This window comes from Trichosurus vulpecula, chromosome 3 (genome assembly GCF_011100635.1).
Source record: "Trichosurus vulpecula isolate mTriVul1 chromosome 3, mTriVul1.pri, whole genome shotgun sequence".
Classification (NCBI taxonomy): Eukaryota; Metazoa; Chordata; class Mammalia; order Diprotodontia; family Phalangeridae; genus Trichosurus; species Trichosurus vulpecula.
This window is the reverse complement of record NC_050575.1, coordinates 288,378,706-288,398,183: the sequence shown is the minus strand read 5'-3', so window position 1 is coordinate 288,398,183 and position 19,478 is coordinate 288,378,706. Positions and strand designations below refer to the sequence as shown.

The window sequence follows — 19,478 nt, the reverse complement described above, 5'->3', positions numbered from 1 at the left end:
AGGGTTGCATTTGAGGAACAGAAAGTAGGCCCATATAGCTGGATTATGGAGAGTGCTGAGGGGAATAAAATATAAGAAGACCAGAAAGGTCTATTTGCATTTGATCCTGGAGGTGATAGGGAGCCACTGGAGTTTATTGAATATGGGAGGAGAGAGCATAGCATGGTTAGACCTTCACTTTAGGAAAATCACTGGCACTCAAATTTGGGAAAAATTAGAATGGGGAAGAGACTGGAGGCAGAGAGACTAATTAGAAGGCTGTTTCAGTAGTACAGGCATGAGGGGACAAGGGTATAACTAGAGTGGTAGCTGTGTGGGTGAAGAGATGGGGACATAAGTGATAGATGTCATTAGAAATGACAAGATTCAGCACCAAATTAGATATTGCCAATTAGGAGCCAATGCTTTTGAGTGAAGCAGAGTATGTTCAAGAGAACTGGTATGTGTGAAAATGTTAAGGGCCCTGGAGATTTTTTGCAAGTGAGCCAATGTGTGTTCTAGAAAAAGCATGTGCTGGGTTAAGAATGGGAAGGGAGTTGTATCATCTTCTCTGTCCTATGTCAGCGGGAAATCATGACTTCACAAGACTTATGTGAAAACTAGGTTTATTACAAGGGAAATGAACATACATGTGGAACCCAACGAGTTCACAGTACTTACCAAAGTTTGCATATTTATGATAGTACAACCAAAAGAAGGAGGAGAAAACAGGGAGGGGCATGGCATGGGAGGGGAAAGGTACTGTAAGGTAACCCAAAGGGGAGGAGCAAGGCCATGGCAAAAGCCCCATTCTTTTCCTTGGGAACCACTCCCTTAATACCTAGGACCTCCTCCCTACCCCTCACTACTCAGTAATACCAACTTTGACATTGATGAAGACCCTACTCAGATTCTTTTTTGTACAGCTTATCTGAATACCTCATTTATGAACCCTGCAATGTCTGGATAAGAAGAGAAAGAGTCTGGGAGTCAGAAAGAGAAGACCTCTAGCACAGTGTGTATGACTGGGAATGATGAGATCATCACACTAAGTTGTTTTCTTCAAGATAAAAGGAAATTCTAGAAGAGATTTCCTTAATGCCTTTTATTCCTTATATGTTTTTGTTGTTGAGTCATTTCATTCATGTCAGACTCTTCATGATCTCTTTTGGATTTTCTTGGAAAAGATACAAAATGTTTGCTATTTTCTTCTCCAGCTCATTTTTACAGATAAGGAAACTGAGGCAAACAAGGTTAAGTGACTTACCCAGAGTCACATAGCTAGTAAGTGTCTGAGACAGGATTTGAACTCAGGTCCTCCTGACTCCAGGGGCCAGCATTCTATCCATCGTGCCTCCTGGCTGCAGCATGTTTGCTGAATTGAATTTAACGTACCTACTCCCCCTACTGCTAGCACCTTCCCTCTGAGACTATCTCCCATTTATACTGCATACATCTTGTATGTATATAGTTATTCACGTGTCGTTTCTCCCATTAAAATGTGAGCACCTGGAAGGCAGAGATCCTTTTGCCTTCCCTTGTATCCCAGAGTGCATTTCTTGGCCCCAAGCTGGCTGTCTCCATTCATTAAAACAGTCAGATAATTGTCAGGTCTTTACTCTGCACCATGTGGGCTGTTTCTCAATCTCTCTTCCATTTAGCACAGTGCTTGGCCCACAGTAAGCACTTAGTAAATGATCATTGACTGACTGACCCTTCCAAGGGCTTGTTTGGGTTCTAGGGCAGAGACTGTATTCAATTGTTTAATGGCAGCCTTGGAGAGTGGGGTCACACTGCTTGTGATTGGCTGAATTTGTTGAGTTCAGCCTCTGATAAATGGACAAGGGATGAGCAGGCTTTCAACATGACTGAGCTTCTTTGTTGCAAAACCTATTCTAGAAACCACTACAGAAAGCAACTATGGAAATATAAAAAGTATAAAACAACAGGGAGCTATTTGGGGAATGGGGTCTGGACCTGGGAATTCACTGATACAGGAACTTCCTGGGTTGAAACCCTATCAATGTAGAGTGACAGTTTTTCTGCAGTGTACATTCTTAGAGAGTTGTCTAAGAACCAAGAAGCTAAGTGATTCCCTGGCTAATGCCATTAATATGTGTCAGAGTTGGTAGTGGAGCTTAGGACTTCCAAGGCCAGCCTTCTATTTATTTTGTAACAAGGGAATGAAATCACTGCATTATGTCCCCAAGAATGGGTCAAAATCTAAAATTTATGATCACTGATTTAGAATTGGGAGGTCTGATTTAGTCTGATCCACTCCCACCACCAACACCTCATTTTATAGAGGAAGATCCCAGCAGTACAGATTTGGTCCTGGAAGAGATCTTTGAGATCATCTAGTTCAACTCCCTCATTTTACAGATGAATAAACTGGGGACCAGATAGGTGAAGTTGCTTGTCCAACATCATTCAGGTATTAAGTAGCAGAGCTGGAATTTGGACTCCAGGTCCACTGACTTTAAATCCAAGAGACAGCATGCTGTGGCAGAGAGAGTGCTAGATTTGGTGTTAGGAAGACCTGGGTTTAAATCCCACCTCACACACTTAGAAGTTTTGTGACCCTGAACAACCTAACTTCTCTGGGCCTTAATTTCCCCATGTTTAAAATGAGGAAGTTGGACTAAGTGATAAGATTCCTTCTACCTCTAAATCTTTTAGCTCTAATCCCTGATCCCATGTTAAGTAACTTGTCCAGAATCTCATAGCTAGTAAGTGGCAAATTCCCCTTCTGTGTGTGAAGAACCCCTCTATAGAACTCTTAGCAATGCAGTTTGCCTTCCTTCTGAGTTAAATAGGCTAGCATAGCCTTGGAGGGTAATGAACAGTCTTTCTATGGGAAAATTCATTCATAAATTGAAGGAGTACCTATGGTATCATAGTTAAGTCTGCTTGTGTACCCTTCCATGGCCAAATGGAACACGACTGTAAATTATAAATTACTTACTATATATGTGCTCTACATAAAGTTACTTGTAATAGAGAAGAGAGCATCTCACAGCAGGACTCAGACCTTTACAGACCAGTACATCCTATACATTCAAACTCTTTGATGTTTTTTTTTAAACTTTTATCTGCCTCAGAGACAACTTCTCACCGAGGTCTCCTTTGTCTTGTATACATAAAAGCTTAAGATGCTCTGGCTGGAGAGCCAAAGGGAAGTGAAGATTTGATAATTACCCAGTTAACTTGATCAACATTGACAGCCTGACTGGATGACCCCAGAGTACATTTCTTGGCCCTGAGTTGGCTGTCTCCATTCATCAAACCAATCAGATAATTTCCAGTTCTCTACTTCACTCTGTGCTGTGTGGGCTGTTTCTCAGTCTCTCTTTTGCTTCAAGGGGGAGTGCTGGGTGCAGAAAGAGGGGGTAAAGAACTAGGCCTAGAGGCATTTGTAAACTTTTATGTGCTATCAGCTTCAGATCATCATGACCCCTTCCTTCACTGGGCCAGTGACTTGTAATGTGGAACAGTCTGGGAATGAACCTTGGAAATATTCAAGCATTGTGGTCACGGGTCCTTTTGGCTTTTTTTTTTGTTTGTTTATTTGTTTCAAAGTTAAATATGTTCTACTTTGGAAGCTCTTTCCTTACAAGGGAGACCTTTGCTCTAATCTACAATTCTACCCTTTAGACTTCTTCAGTAGCTTTTCAATCTTTAGGATTTCCTTTGAATGTTGTGTTCATACTAAAGAGGCAACATGGAAAATGTCCCATGTAGAAAGAGCTGAGAGTCGTGCATTTTGTTGGGAATAGTTTTCCCCCAACATGATTGACCATGTAACATTCATTTATTTTGAATTTAAACCATGCTTGACAAGATTTAACTCATTTTTTTCTCTCTCTTTAATTACAGCTTGGTCTGACAATAGCCATTCGCTATAGCCACAGGTAAATGTTTTCTTCTTCTTTTAAGAGGTAGACCTGACAATTTATAGTGTTTGTATTTGATAACAATATAAATATTTTGTTGACATTATTGTGTAGCTACTTGACAAAATGGGTCTGTTAGCAAAGTAATTACAGGCACTGTTAGTTGGTTTGGTCCTATGGTGTGGTGCAAAGAGCATTGGATTTTGGGTACATGGGTTTGAATCCTTAGTTTATCTGCTACTTATGACTGGTGTGACCTTGGTCAAGTCACTTGTCCTCTTTGTTCAGAATTGTAAATAGAGGTAATATGGTATAGTGAATTGAGAGCAGACTTTGGAGTCAGGAAGGCCTGGGTTCAGGTGCTACCTCCAACACCTACTGGTTGTTTGATTCCGGGCAGTTGATTTAACCTCTTAGTGTCCCCAGGCAATTTTTTAACACTATACAAGTTGCATTAATGGAGGGAGTTTTCTCACTGGGAGTTCCCTATACCAATGGAATTGTAGGTTCAGACCCCTCCCAATTCCGCCCCCCCCCCCCAACCCACAACAAAAAACTTTTTTATATCTGTAAAGATAACTCGCAGCTTTCTGAATTTTCCCCTGGGCCTGTCCCCAAAGTGTTAATGTGAAGAAATCATTCCCACCTCTCAGCCGGGTTCTGTCCACAGCTAGTGACTACTTTGTATTCTCAACCTAGCCTCCACGTTTATGATATGCGGTTACCTGAGGCTTTTCCCTTCCCTGACATCCTTTATCCAGAAAGGGACAGTTCTTTCCTTAAATCTAGTTAGACAATGCTTAAGATGTCTTTTTGCTAGATGTTAATTGAGGGAGGTGAGAGGAAGGACTCAGAAGTTGCTTCTGATCAGACGGTAGAGTTTCCTTTTTGATTTCCGTCTTCTCTGGTGCAACCTTGACCTCTGAATGCTGGGTTAGCAGATATTTGTTATAAGATTGAGTGGAAGGGTAGATACTTAAAAACAAACTTTATTCTGAGCATACTTCTGAGAAGTTGGTTTTTAGGAATTTTAGGTCTTTCCTCCCCTTTCTTCCCCAAGTCCATGGACTTGCTAGTGCTTCTCATTTAATTACCACATGTTATATTGGTACAATGGATAGAGCACTGGGCCTGAGTAAGGTAGAACTGAGTTCAACCCAGTTTCAAACATTTACTAGCTGTGGGACCTTGGAGAGGTCCCCTGTGTCTGCTCCAACTGTAAAATGGGGATAATAATAGCACCTACCACCCAAGGTTGTTGTAAGGATGAAATGAGGTAATATTTTAAGGCATTTAGCACTATTCCTGGCACATAGTAGGAGCATAGTAAATGCTTGTCTCTCCTCTCCCTCCCCCATTTTGCTTTGTATTTTTTTTGCAACCCCATCCCTATTCCCTTTGCCATCCCATCACCCCTCTACATTGAAAAAGAAAAGAAAAACAAAGCGCTTGTAACAAATATAGTCAATCAAAACAAATGACCATTTTGATACTGTTTAAAATTGTATGTCTCATTCTGTACCTTGAGTCCATCACTCAAGAGGTGGGTTCTTCATCAGTCCACTGAAGTCTTGGTTGGTCCCTGCATTGATCAGAATGCCCAAGATTTTCAGAGCTATTTTTATTATTTGGGAAATATCTCAATTTTTCTTATTGGATTATAAGTTCTTTGAAGGCAAGGCTTGGGTTTTATGTTTGTTTCCCTTCAGCTCAATTTAATCCAACAAGCATTTGTTAAATACCTACCATATGCACTGTATGTTGTTAAGTGTTGTGGATGGACAAAGATAAATTTTAAAAAATTGCCTTCAGGGAGTTTACATTTCATTTGGATAAGGTAACATTTACATATGTAAGTAAATATAATAAAATTGAAGAGGGAGGAAGCACTAACATCTAGGGGGTTTACAAAAGACTTCCTGTTAGTGGTGGTACCTGATCTGCTCCTTGAAGGAAGGTGGGGTTTGTCAGAGGAAGTGATAAGGGTATATGCTTTCTAGGTATATGGGAGAGCCTGAGCAAAGGTGTGGAAGTGGGAGATGGAATTCTAAGTTTAGGGAATAGTTCACAGTCTATTTTGGCTAAAATACTAGGTATGAGTGGTGGGAGGGGTAATGTGAAATAGGCTGGAGTCAGACTCTTCAGAGTTTTAAATGTCATGGTGAAGAGTTTGCATTTTATCCTTGAAACAGTAGAAAGCCACCAAAGCACATAGCACCTAGGATAGCTCTTTGCACTTAGTAGGTGCCCTTTGAATGGATTTGAAATTGCAGTGATTCTGAATTCTTATGCCTACATTACCCATGTAATTTCTAACAGAAGGTCTATTATCCCAAGAGGTGCTATGAAGTAAGGCTGGTGATGGTGGTAACAGGGCTTGGTGATGAGTTTGCTATAGTGACCAAGCGGAGATGTGAGTCAAATGTGGTGCCAAAGTTTAGAGCCTGGACAATGGAAAATGGTTCAATCATTAGCAGTGATTGGGCTAAAGGGGAGGAGATGAGCTTTGTGAGGAGGAAAGGTCAGGGTAGGAGGACAAGCTTAGTTTAAAAAAGTCTGGGCTGTACTTCACTTTCAACTGAACTCCTGGAGTCTTATGCAAAGCTACCATGAGAAAATAGATGGGGAAAAACTAGGTTATCTCCAAAGCAAGTGGTAACCCCAGTGCAATGATGTGTGCAAAGGCATCTTTGAGGATGTTCCCAATTTTCTTCACAAGTTTGCTGGAACTGCAGACATATGGCCACTCATTCCCGGTGCCTTGTGCAAGTAAAGCTCTTAATAAATGTTTGTTGAATTCATCTTCCCACCTGAGCTAATGAATCAAGCATACTCCACCTCCCCATTTCCTTTTTAAAAATTATTTATTTTTACCTTTAATTTGTTTTTAAAATTTTAAGTTCCAGATACTCTCTCTCCCTCAAGTCCCTCCCCCACCCCTCAGGAAAGTAAGCAATATGACATAAATTATACCTGTGAAGTCATACAAAAGATATTGCTTTATTATCCATATTGCAAAACCAAACTGAAACAAAAACAATAAAAAGCAAGAAACATGAAGAAAGTGAAAAAAATATGCTTCACTCTACACTCGAAGTTCATCAGTTTTTTCTCTGGTGGTGGATAGCATTTATCATCATGGGACCCACAATGAATTGGAATTGTCTTGGATCATTGTCTTGATCAGAGGAGCTAAGTCTTTCACATTTGATTGTAGCAGGCACTGTTAAAATATTGCTACTATGTACGATATCCTCTTAGTTCTGTTCACTTCACTTTGTTCAGATAAGTTCTTACAAATCTTCTAGGGTTTTTCTGAAACCATCTTGCTCATCATCTTTTATAATAGCACAATGGTATTCCATCACAGTCATATACTACAAGTAGTTCAGCCATTCACCAGTTGATGGGCATCCCCATCAGTTTCCAAATCTTTGCTACCATAAAAGAGCTGCTATAAATATTTTTGTACATATATTTTTGTACATATTGGTCCTTTTCTCTTTTCTTTGATCTCTTGGGCATACAGACATAGTAGTGGTATTGCTGGGTCAAAGGGTGTGCATAATTTGATACCCCTTTGAGTATTGTTCCAAATTATTCTCCAGAATGGTTGAGCCAGTTCACAACTCCACAAACAGTGCATTAGTGTTCCTATTTTTTCCACATCCCCTCCAGTATTTATTATTTTCCTTTTCTGTCTTGTTAGCCAATCTGATAGGTGTAAGGTGGTACCTCAGAATTGTTTCAATTTGCATTTCTTTAATTAGTAGAGATTTAAAGCATTTTAAAATTTGACTATTGATAACTTTGATTTCTTCTTCTGAAAACTGCCTGCTCATTTGAACTTTTATCTTTGGAAAATGGCTCTTATTTTTACAGGTTTGGCTCAATTCCTTATGTATTTGAGAAATGACACTTTTCTCAGAGAAACTTGCTGTAAATCCCCCCCACCCCGTTTCCTACTTTCCTTCCAATTTTGGCTTTATTGGATTTGTATGTAATCAAAATTATCCATTTTATGTCCTGTGATCTTTTCTATTTCTTGTTTGGTCATAAATTCTTTCCTTATCCATAGTTCTGACAGGTACATTTTTCTATGTTCCCCCAAAATGCTTATGATATCACCCTTTGTGTCTGAATAATTTATCCATTTTGACTTTATTTTGGTGTATAGGGTGAGATGTTGGTCTCTGCATGGTTTCTGCCAAATTGGCCTTCAGTTTTCCCAGCAATTTTTGTCAAATAATGAGTTCTTGCCTCCAAAACTTGGATCTTTGGGTTTATCAAACACTAGATAACTATGGTCATTTACTGCTGTATATTGTGTACCTAATCTGTTCCACTGATCTTCCAATCTATTTCTTATCCAGTTTTGATGCTTACTGCTTTTTAATAAAGTTTGAAATCTAGAACTGCTAGACTACCTTCCTTCACATTTTTAATTGATTTTCTTGATATTCTTGACCGTTTGTTCTTCCAGATGAATTTTGTTATTTTTCTCTAGCTCTATAAAATATTTCTTTGATAGTTTGATTGGTGTGGTACTGAATAAGTGAATTAATTTAGGTAGAATTGTCATTTTTGTTACATTGGCTTGGCCTACCTGTGAGCAATTAATATTTTTCCACTTGTTTAAATCTGTTTTTACTTGTATGAAAGGTGTTTTGTACTTGTGTTCATATAGTCCCTGGGTTTGTCTTGGCAGGTAGACTCCCAAGTATTTTATAATATCTGCAGTTATTTTAAATGGAAATTCTCTATTTTTTCCTGCTGGGTTTTGTTGGTAATAATATATAAATGCTAATGATTTATGTAGGTTTACTTTATGTCTTGCAACTTTGTTGAAGTTGTTGATTGTTTCAGCTAGTTTTTTAGTTGCTTCTCTAGGATTCTCTAAGAATACCATCATATCATCTGCAAAGAGCAATAGTTTTGTTTCCTCATTGCCTGTTTTTATTCCTTCATTTCTTTTTCTTGTCTTATGACTACTACCAATAATGAGTAATAATGGTGTAATGGACATCCTTCCTTCACCCCTGATCTTATTGGGAAAGCCTGATCTTTTTGTGAAAGCTCCGTTATAGATAATGCTTGCTCTTTGTTTTAGATAAATTTTTGTTGGTTAGTCATTTTCAGTTGTATCTGACTCATGATCCCTTTTTGGGGTTTTCTTGACAAAGATACTGGAGTGATTTGTCATGTCTTTCTCCAGCTCATTTTACAGATGAGGAAACTGAGGCAAACAGGGGTAAGCGACTTGCCCAGGGTCACACAGTTAAGTGTCTGAGGCCAGATTTGAGTTCAGGTCTTCCTGACTCCAGGCTCAGTGCTGTATCCATTGTGCCACCTTGCTGCCCACCAGTAGATAGATGTTACTTATCACTTTAAGAAAGACTCCATTAATTCCTATGCTTTCTAGTGTTTTAAATAAGAATGGGTGCTGTATTTTTTCGAAAGTTTTTTCTGCATCAATTGATATAATTATGCAGCTAGGTGATGCAGTGGATAGAACATGGGATCTTGAGTCAGAAAGACTCATCTTTGTAAGTTCAAATCCAGATACTCACTATTTGTGTGACCCTGGACAAGTCACTTAATCCTGTTTGCCTCAGTGTCCTCATCTATAAAATGACCCTGCAGAGGGAAATGCTATCTAGAAAACCCCAAACACGATCACAAAGAGTCAGTCATGACTGAAACGATTGAACAGCAACAAAAATTGACATAATCATATTATTTTTGTTGTTTTTGTGATTGATACGGTTAGTTTTCCTTATACTTTTCCTAATATTTAACCAGCCCTGCATTCCTGGTATAAATCCCACCTGGTAATAGTGTATGATCTTTGTGACATATTGTTGTAATCTCCTTGCTATTTTATTTATAATTTTTGCATGAATATTCATTAGGAAAATTGACCTATAGTTTTCTTTCTCTGTTTTTGTACTCCCTGGTTTAGGTATCAAGCCTATTTGTGTCATAAAAGGAATTTGGTAGAACTCCTTTATTACTAATTTTTTCAAATAGTTTATATAGTATTGAGATTCATTGTTCCTTAAATGTTTAGTAGAATTTACTTGTAAATTCATCTGGTCCTGGGAGTTTTTTTTCAGGGAGTTCATTTTTGACTTGTTCAATTTCTTTTTCCAAAATAGAGTTATATAAGTATGCTATTTCCTCTTCTATTAACCAGGGAAATTTATATTTTTTTAAATAATCATTCATTTCTCTTAGATTGTCAGTTTTACTGGCATATAATCAAGCAAAATGACTACTAAAATACTTTAATTTCATTTCCATTGCTGTTGCATTCACCTTTTTCATACTCACAATTTGGTTTTCTTTCTTCTTTTTTTTTCAAATCAAATTTACTAATGGTTTATCTATTTTATTGGTTCCCCCCCCCCATATACCAGCTCCTAGTTTTATTAGTTCAGTTCTTTTTTTTTTTTTTTACTTTCAATTTTATTAGTCTCTTTGGATTTTCAAGATTTTCATTTTGGTATTTGATTGAAGCTTTAAAATTTGTTCTTTTTTTCTATTTTTTTAGTTGCATGCCCAATTCATTAATCTGCCCTTTCTCACTTTTATTGAGATATGTTTAGAGATATAAAATTTCCCCTCTGCTTTGGATCTCACAAATTTTGGTACGTTGTCTCATTGACATTCTCTTTAATGAAATTATCGATTGTTTCTATCATTTGTTTTTTGACTCACTCATCCTTTAGAATGAAATTATTTGGTTTCCAATTATTTTTAATTCATACTTTCATAGCACTTTATTGAATGTAATTTTTGTTCCATTATAGTTTGAAAAGTTCTTAATTTGTTGCTGAGGTTTTCATGTTCTAATACAGGTTCAGTTTTTGTGATGATGCCATGTACTACTAAGAAAAAGCTATAGTTTTTTCTATTCACATTCAATTTACTCCAGAGGTCTAGCATATCTAACTTTTCTAAAATTCTATTAATCTCCTCAACATTTTCTTATTTATTTTATGGTTAGATTTGTATAGCTCTGAAAGGCAAAAGTTGAGGTTCTCCATAGTTTTTTGTAATTTTATTGTCTATTTCCTCCTGTAAATCATTTAACTTTTACTTTAAGAATTTTGATGCTATGTCATTTGGTGTGTATATATTTACTATTGATATTATTTTATTGTCTGTGTAGCTTTTAGTAAGATGTAGTTCCTCTGCTTATCTTTTTAAATTTGGTCTATTTTTGTTTTAGCTTTGTCTGAGATCAGATGACCCTAAAATAGTGGTAAAAGGACTGGATTTGGATCCTGTGTCTTGACTCTGTCACTAACAAGATGTGTATGGCTATGGATAAGCCACATCATTTCTCTGGGCCTCATTTTCCTTATCCCTATAAGACAGGGTGGTTGTGAAGATCAAATGAGATGCTCTCTGTAACATGATTTGTAAATAATAAAGTACTAAATAAATATAAATTATTTATATCAATTATTCAATTATTCAGTGTGTATTTAAGGATCAAAGGTTTAGGAGTGAAAAAGACCTTTAAAGGCCATACAATCCAACACCCTCACTTTACAGATGAGGAATTTGAGTCCCAGAGAGAATAAGTATTTTGCCCCAAGGTTGCATAGTGGGTAGGGGTAGAGCTGGGGTTTGGACCCTGGTTCTTGGACTCCCAATCTAATGCTCATTCTACTAGATTACACTGCCTCTCTGTCATTGCCACTTTATCAAAATAGGAAGTGAGCCTTTTGGTTCTTAAGGGGTGGTTGGTTCTGGGGATATGTGCTTGACGTGATGAGATGATTTAATTTTAAGGTCTAGCCATCTAATCTCTGATCCAATCAAAGCCAAAGGGGATGTTGTAGGAGGTTAAGTATCTGGAGGTGGTAGAAATATCCCATGCTGAGGAATCTGCCATTAGCAGGTATGCTTTTATAGGAACCTGTGGATACTTCATTGTCGTTCATAATGTTTTCATTGTTTTTTGTGAAGTCATTTTCATAGAATAGATTTTTTTTTCCTGTATTCGCATTTTCCACTGCATGGTTTGAGGGTTTTTCTGTGTGGAATCCATACTGTGGGTGACAATTTGGTATCCCCAGAATTGCCCTTTGCAGATAAAACTCTCAGGGCCTCCACCACCCACACAGTGGGGAAAGATTTCCTGGTGTGTGGGTGTTTTTCTCTTTTTTTTTTTCCACAAGGTTTAAAGATAGGTTATGTGTTCTTACTGCAAAATTTAGTGAAATTACTTTGAGAAGCAGAAATCCTTAAGGTAAGTACTTTGGGGCAAAAACCCCAACAATACAAGATGAAATTAATTAATGGACCTAGAGTTGGGCATCTTACCCTTCAGGTTCACTTCTGATCTGATGTTGGAGGGATTCTGTTAAACAATGGCTTTGGGATAACATAGAGTGTTGATATCATAATTTTGGGGAGACTTATTAAAACAAAATGAGATGGCCACCTCTTAGCCCCTAAATCTAAGAGTGGCCTTTTCCATCAAAGGAATGGAGGTGGCAAATTTTAGCTTTGTTTTGTCAAAATTGAATTGACACCTATGAGGTTCCATCTCTTACACCAATGCCTAAGTGCATATTTTTCTCAGTAGCCGATTTATATCAGTCTCTCTTAGAACCTAAGAAAAGCAGATTAGCTAACCCCTTTAGGCTAGAGCTCTCAATCTGATAGGATTCCAGTGTAAACAAAATTTAGAGGAGAATATAAACTCCTTGAGGGCAGGGACTATCTTTTCTTTTGTCTTTGTGTCTCTAGTACTTAGCACAATACCTAACACATAGTACCTACATAATAAATGATTGTTGGATGAGATTTGATCCTCTGGGTTTACACCACCCATCCTCCCCTCTTGCCTGATGGGAAAGGGAAACTTTGGAGCATGACAGCAGACTGGTGATCACAGAAGCAGGGTGCTATAATGGCAGAACTTTGGATCTCCAGTCATGAGAGACCCAAGTTCAAATCATCCCTTTGATGCTAGCTGTGGGACCATGGCCAAGTATTTCTTATTTCTTACGTGGATCCCCGTCTGTAACATGGGGATAAATATATATTGCTCCTACCTTATAATGTTGTAAAGGTAATATGAGAAAAGGTATATAAAGAGTTTTGTGAACTTTAAAGTACTACATAACTGTAAATTGTTATTATTATCTTATGCTTTTCTTTTGTTGAAGATTGTGCCATTCTCTTGGTCATTCTGGGGTATTGGGGTGGGGGAAGGGCTGCACCCTTTGCAAAAGTTTGATGAGGTCCTCCTTCCATGACTCAGCACCCAATTTGGTAGTACCTTTTTTGACCTCCTCCACTCCACCCCATCCTACTCACTACTTCTTCATCTACACTTGATAGCATTGTCCCTGATGGTCTAGATGTCTCATTAGAAAGTCTGGGCTATGGGCAGAGACCCCTGGGGGAGTGAGCAAATTGAGAACAGATCTGGCTCACCAAGGTTGCTCGAGCAGTTTGGCCATCATCCCTGATGGGGGACATCACTTGCGTGCTCACCTCTGAAAACAGAGACTCAGTGAATTAAGAAGGTTAAGATCAGTCACTCTGAGAACTGGTCTTGAATATGCTCGTGCTTTTGTCTTGAATGAACCCAGACAGCATAGCAAAAAGTGATGGGGTCATGGACTTTAGTGTACTGATTTAGATTATGAGTTAAGTTGGAAGTTCATAGGCAAAGCAGAACATTTATTGAATGGATATGTGGCTGCCAAGAAAGGAGCTGTCTCTTTAAGATACAGAGGAAGTGGAAGACAAGAAACACAGCATTAGAGCATATAGAATTTTGATTTTGAATGTGGTTGGCAAATATCTAGCGACTTTTATTTTGTGCTGGTTTGATCTCTTGGAAGGCAGCTGGAGTACACCACTCTGGATCTCCAAGTTCTGTGAAAATAAACAAAGATGCCTTTCTGTGTCCCCCGACCCCCACCCCCTACCCTAAGCAAAGGAATAGCTGTCGCTGGCTGTTTTTTCTTCTGTTCCCTATTCCAGATGTCACAGGGAGGCAAAGAAGTACAGCCTTACATACAGGGTATCCAAGAAATTATTCAAGCTTGACTGTATCAATCACCTTGAAATCACTCCGAAACTCCCTGATCATAATCTCCGGCCCTTCTACTTCTCCTACTCCTTCGACTCTTTCATGGTGGTTCTTTGCCCTCATTGTAACCTTTGGTCCCTACACTTCTTCTTATTCTCCAAGTCTTCCTGTTCTTGTCTCCCAACAAAGTCATCTTATGGGTTGGCAGGTTTAAAGCTAGAAGGGACCTTAGAGTTTATCTTCAAACTCTTCATTTTAAAGATTTGGAAACTGAGGCCTGCGTGTGAAGTGACTTGTCCAAGGTTACACAGGGGGTAAGTGGCAGAGCTGTGGCTGGCTTTATGGTGAGGCATTTCAATACCTCCCTCTCCCCTGTGCTTGAATCTCCAGTCTTTGGGTTTAGTCAGTGAGCCAATAAAGATTTGGTGAGTGCCTGCTATGGGGCAAGTGCTGGCCTAAGTGCTGGAGATACAAAGAAAGGAAAAAGATAGTATCTGCTGGGGGGGGGGGGTGCAGGGCGGAGGGGGCTCACAATCTAATGGGGGAAACAACATTAAAACTACTATATGGAAATGAGATATCTGTGTGTCCCCAGTCAGGGATGATGGCCAAACTGCTCAACTACTATATGGAAATAAGATATGCATGTATATATGTGTGTGAATATACACCCTGAAGTTATGAACACCAAATAGGGGATTTCCTCTTACATTTGATCCCGGAGGTGACAGGGAGGCCCTGGAATTTCTTTGCAGGCTGGGATGATATGATCTGATCTGCTGTTTAGAAAGAACACTTTGATAGCTGAGTGGAGGATGCAGTGGATTAGGGAGGGGCTTGAGGCAGAGGGACCAATCAACTGCAAAAGTCTAGGCATGAGATGAAGAGAACCTGTACCAGGGTGGTGGCAATGGCAGAGGCAGAGGAGAGACGTTATCAAGGTAAAATTGACAGGCCTTGGCAACAGCCTGGATATGGGGTGGGCAGGGACAGAGAGTGAGAAATCAAAGAGAACACCTAAGTTGGGAGCCTGGGAGGATGGGGGTACCCTTAACAGTGATAGGGAAGTTAGAGAGAGGGGAAGGTTTGAGGGGAAAGATAATGAGTTCTGTTTTGGACATGTTTAAGATGTTTACAGATCATCCAGTTTGAGATATCCAATAAGTGCTTAGAGATGTGAGACTGGACCAGGATAACAGAGGGGCTCGATCTGGATAAGTAGATATGAAAATTATCAGCATGGAGATGGTAGGTGAATCCTTGGGAACTGATTAAGATCACCAAGTGAAATAATTTAGAGGGGGAAGAGAAGCAGGCCCTGCTAATGTCCAATGCAATATAAACTCCTACCTTTGGACTCCTGTAACCCTTTGACTGAAAAAAGGAAGCCTGAAAACAGTCTGTATTCCTCAACTGGGCCGACTCTGCTCCAGAGAAATCTTTTGATTCCCTTCCCATTGTAAATCTATCACTTTTTCTGCAACACTGGCTCCAATCTTCCTTTTTTTCCCCCCTCCTCAACCTCCCAACCCTTGCCCCTTTCCTCTCTTAACAAATGACCACACCAGGAATGAATTCCTGCCTTTCTCTCCCATCTCCAACTACTGTAGTCCTTCCAGGCTTCCAAATTTTCACTTAGATGCTGTCTCCTCAGTAAAGCCTCTCCTCTTTCTTCTTGTACCCCCACTTCCCAGCAGCTCAATGTGGCCTCTTCTTCCTGAAATGATTCTCTGGACCTCTCTCTTGCATTTATCATGTTCTTATATCACAATTATTTATGTATATTTCTTTCTCCTTCTAATTACATTGCAAGCCCTTTGAGAGTAAAAGGTATATATTATGTCCCTGGTGCCAGGCACAATGCCTAGCACATACTTAGTTAAATATTTGTCGAATGGAATTGAAATCAAAGCTTTCTTTTGAAGTGATACATTTCTCTCACAGCATAGCAGGTATGGTGCTGGTCTCAGAGTCAGGAAGACTTGGGCTCAAATTTCCAGTTCTTTGAAACACAGGCTGTGTGACCCTAGGCAAGTCCCATCACCATTAGGCAATGTATGTTAGGCAGGTTTTGAAGACTAATTTGCAGAGAAGGTGTAGACTTGCCTGGGTAGAAGAAGTCACTTATATAGAGAATTCCTTACATCAATGAAATTGCAGATTCAGTCCTATCCCTGTCCCTCTCCTAATCTTAACCCAATCAATCTTCAAAGAGAGCATTATATTAATAGAATGTCTAGAATAATAAGATGTTAGTGAGGAGCATTAAAGATTATTTCATTCAATCCCTTCATTTTTATAGGTAAGGAAACTGAAGCATAGACAGTTGAAGGGATTTGGCCAAGGTCACTTAACTAGTAAGGGCAGAGACAAGATTAGAACACATTTCCCAACTCCTCATCCAACTAATTAGCTTTCAGAGTTTTTGTGATACCTGTACAATCTGGCTGGTACTAAGTAAAATGATAAAGTAGATAAAATTTCTCTTCAGGCCCCTCCTGTTCCCCCTTTGAGTTCTTTCTTCTTCCTCACCTTGTACTCTCTGACTCCAATTTCCCTTTTTAAAAAAATAGTATTTTTTTCTGATTACATCTAAAGACAATGTTTAACATTCATTTAAAAATTTTTTTTGGGTTCCAAATTGTCTCCCTTCCTCCCTCACCACCCCTTCCCTAAGATGGTAAGTAATTTGATATAGGTTGTGTGTGTGCAATCATGTAAAACATATTTCCATGTTAGTCATGTTGTGAAAAAAGAAACAGAACAAAAGAAAAGAACCACAAAAAAAAGTGAAAAAGTAAGCTTTGATCTGCATTCAAAATCCATAGTTCTTTCTCTGCATGTGGATAGCATTTTCCTTCATGCACCCTTTGGAGTTGTCTTGCATCATCATTGGATTGCTGAGAAGAGTTAAGTCTTGACAATTGATCATCGTACAATGTTGTTGATGCTGTGTACGATGTTCTGGTTCTGCTCACTTGACTTTGCATCAGATTATGTAAGCCTTTCCAGCTTTGGCTGCCCAAGAGGGCTCCTCACCCCTCAGCCTGGTCTGTTCAGTCAGTACCTCAACTCTGCAATGCTCTCTCCCTCTTTTCCACCGTAAAACAGACTCACTGGGCTGGTCTCAGTTATTAGAAGGTATCTAACTAACAACAGTGTTGCTAAAGCTGTTCCCTGGTGATTAGGGGCCATATTTGCAATCTACTACAAGGCAGTGTTCTAATCAAAAGGAATGGATCTTTAATGGAAGAATTTTAGTCATTAGATGTATTTAGTGGAGGATACATTTCTTCAAGAGGGGACAAAACTTTACTAATACCCCCTAGACTAGGTGACTACCTAGTCTGTCCTCCCATAAGGTTGGGCTTGCATGTGTGATCTATTCTCTCCTCCCTCTTCCCCACCAATCTATCTTATAGCTCTCTAAAAATGTATTAAGCCACTCATCTAAGTCTCATCAGGTCAGTTGGACAGGAAAAAGTTACAGATAGCACCTTGAGGGGCTGGATTAGGTAGGGCTTGATGAGATAGAGTTAGAAGCCAAGAAGCTTGAGTGGTAGGTGGGATCCCAGCCAAAGTTCAAAGCTGGGAAACTGGAGAGTGAAGTCATCAGGCCAAGGGAAACAGCAGATAGGAAGCCAAGGTATAGGCCAGGCTGTGATACACTGAAATCAGAGACAGAAGCAAGGGCTAGAAAGAAAGCAAAAAAGGGGCTGAGCCCAAGGGTGGGGAGCCAGGAAAAGCCAGCTTATGCCTAGAGCTCAGCCCAGACTAATGAGGCTGACCTACTTGGTGTTCTGCTAAGTACATTTGGGCTGTGGGGGATGTACTGGCCATGATCCCTTAAAGGAGTCATGTTGTAAGATATTAGAAAACCAAAGGTACTCAGTGAACAAATGTTCTAAGCTATTAAATGCACATTCGTGGATGAATTCCCCCAAATTTTAGTCATTCCAGAAGTACTGTTGAGCTAACCATTAGTCATCAGGAGGCTTTTTGGAGAGACAATGGAGTACAGTGGGAAGCATCCTATATTTGGAGTTAGGGGTTCTGGATTCTATTACTGCCTCTCACACTACTCGTGTGACCTCGGACAAATTTCTTAAATTCTCTGGGCTTCCATTTCCTGATCTCTGAAATGGGGGGATTGGACTGGATGAACCCTGGAATCCATTCCAGCTGTAGTTCTATGATCTTACAGTTCTCTAGTTTGTGGATTCTTTTTTGACATTTCTTTTCCCTTTGACTTCTCACCTTTGGCCTCATTCACTACTGAGTGGGGAAGGGAGTAACGTCCCTTGATCAGCTGAGCTTCAGGTAGGAGTTGTTCTAGTTGGCTTCTCACTCGCTTTCCAGAACAGAGGATTTTTGGCTACCAAACAGCCCCAGTGAAGCATTGTTGTGGGAAGATACTCATAACAAGTTTAGGGCTTTACTTCTAGTTTTGTTCATCTCTGCTGCTTCTGGACCCACACTGGGCTTGGAGTCAAGAGGACTCATCTTCCTGACTTCAAATCCAGCCTCAGAAACTTACTAGCTGTGTGACCCTGGCCAAGTTACTTAACCCTGTTTGCCTCGGTTTCCTCATCAATAAAATAAGTTGGAGAAGGAAATGGCAAACCAGTATTTTTGCCAAGAACACCTCAAATAGGGTCATGAAGAATTGGACGCAACTGAAAATGACTGAACAACAAAATTGAGAATTTATCCATGGCATATCTTGACCTTTTATATGTAAGGCTATTATTCTTTACACAAGAGACATACTACTAAAAGAGGCCATCAGTATCAAGGCCTGTTTTTCCCTCATAGTTTATGCTTCTAGAGTTGCTTTATCCTCATTTCTACTTTATCTTCAAGCAATAGTATCAGTCCTGTTCCCCCCCAACCCCAGCATCTCCCCAAAGAGTTGATGATTCACAGGACAAATCATTAAACCCATTTGGAAAATGTTTAGGAATCCTTTTGTAAAGCAAAATTTCTTTTTCTGCAATGATTTGCCATGTAGGTTAATTTTTGTGCAACAAACTTTTTTATTTAACTATTTATTTATTTATTCATTTATTTATTTATTTGCAACAAACTTTTTGAAAGAAGGGTATATGCCTAGACTTTGGATGTGATGCAATCTAGGAACATTTTTTTTGTGCTGATTTTCATGTACTTGGGATATCACTGAAATCTCAAATACTGTATGATTAGGAAATTGCCTTGTCCACACCTTTTGGATCTCTTGTTTTCTTATTTAAACATCTTGTGAAATCCTGTCTCTTCCAAGAAGTAGAGTCCACAAATATTCTTTGGCCCCATTCTGACTAAATGGACCACTTCCCTGATTTTCCTTTCTGTTACAAATAAGGCTAACGGTCTGGGGATAACGAGGAGGGAGATCTTCCATGTCTTTTAGTTCAGTTCTCTCCTTTGACTGATGAATAAACCAAGATTCAAGGAGGTTTAATTGATTTACACAGGATTACATAGTGATTAGTGATAGATCTGAGACTTGAATCCAAGCCTCTTGATCCAGAGCCAAGGGTCCT

At 39.3% G+C, this 19,478-nt stretch overlaps 1 protein-coding gene across 1 annotated transcript in view; it reads left to right on the top strand.

Moving 5' to 3' along the window:
• Positions 1–19,478, top strand: part of ACOXL (acyl-CoA oxidase like) — a 531,229-nt gene that overhangs the window by 167,542 nt on the left and 344,209 nt on the right. The window contains exon 10 of the mRNA XM_036753019.1: positions 3,856–3,890. Within this exon, the coding sequence (XP_036608914.1) occupies positions 3,856–3,890 (35 nt within the window). The remainder of the gene's footprint in view (positions 1–3,855; positions 3,891–19,478) is intronic.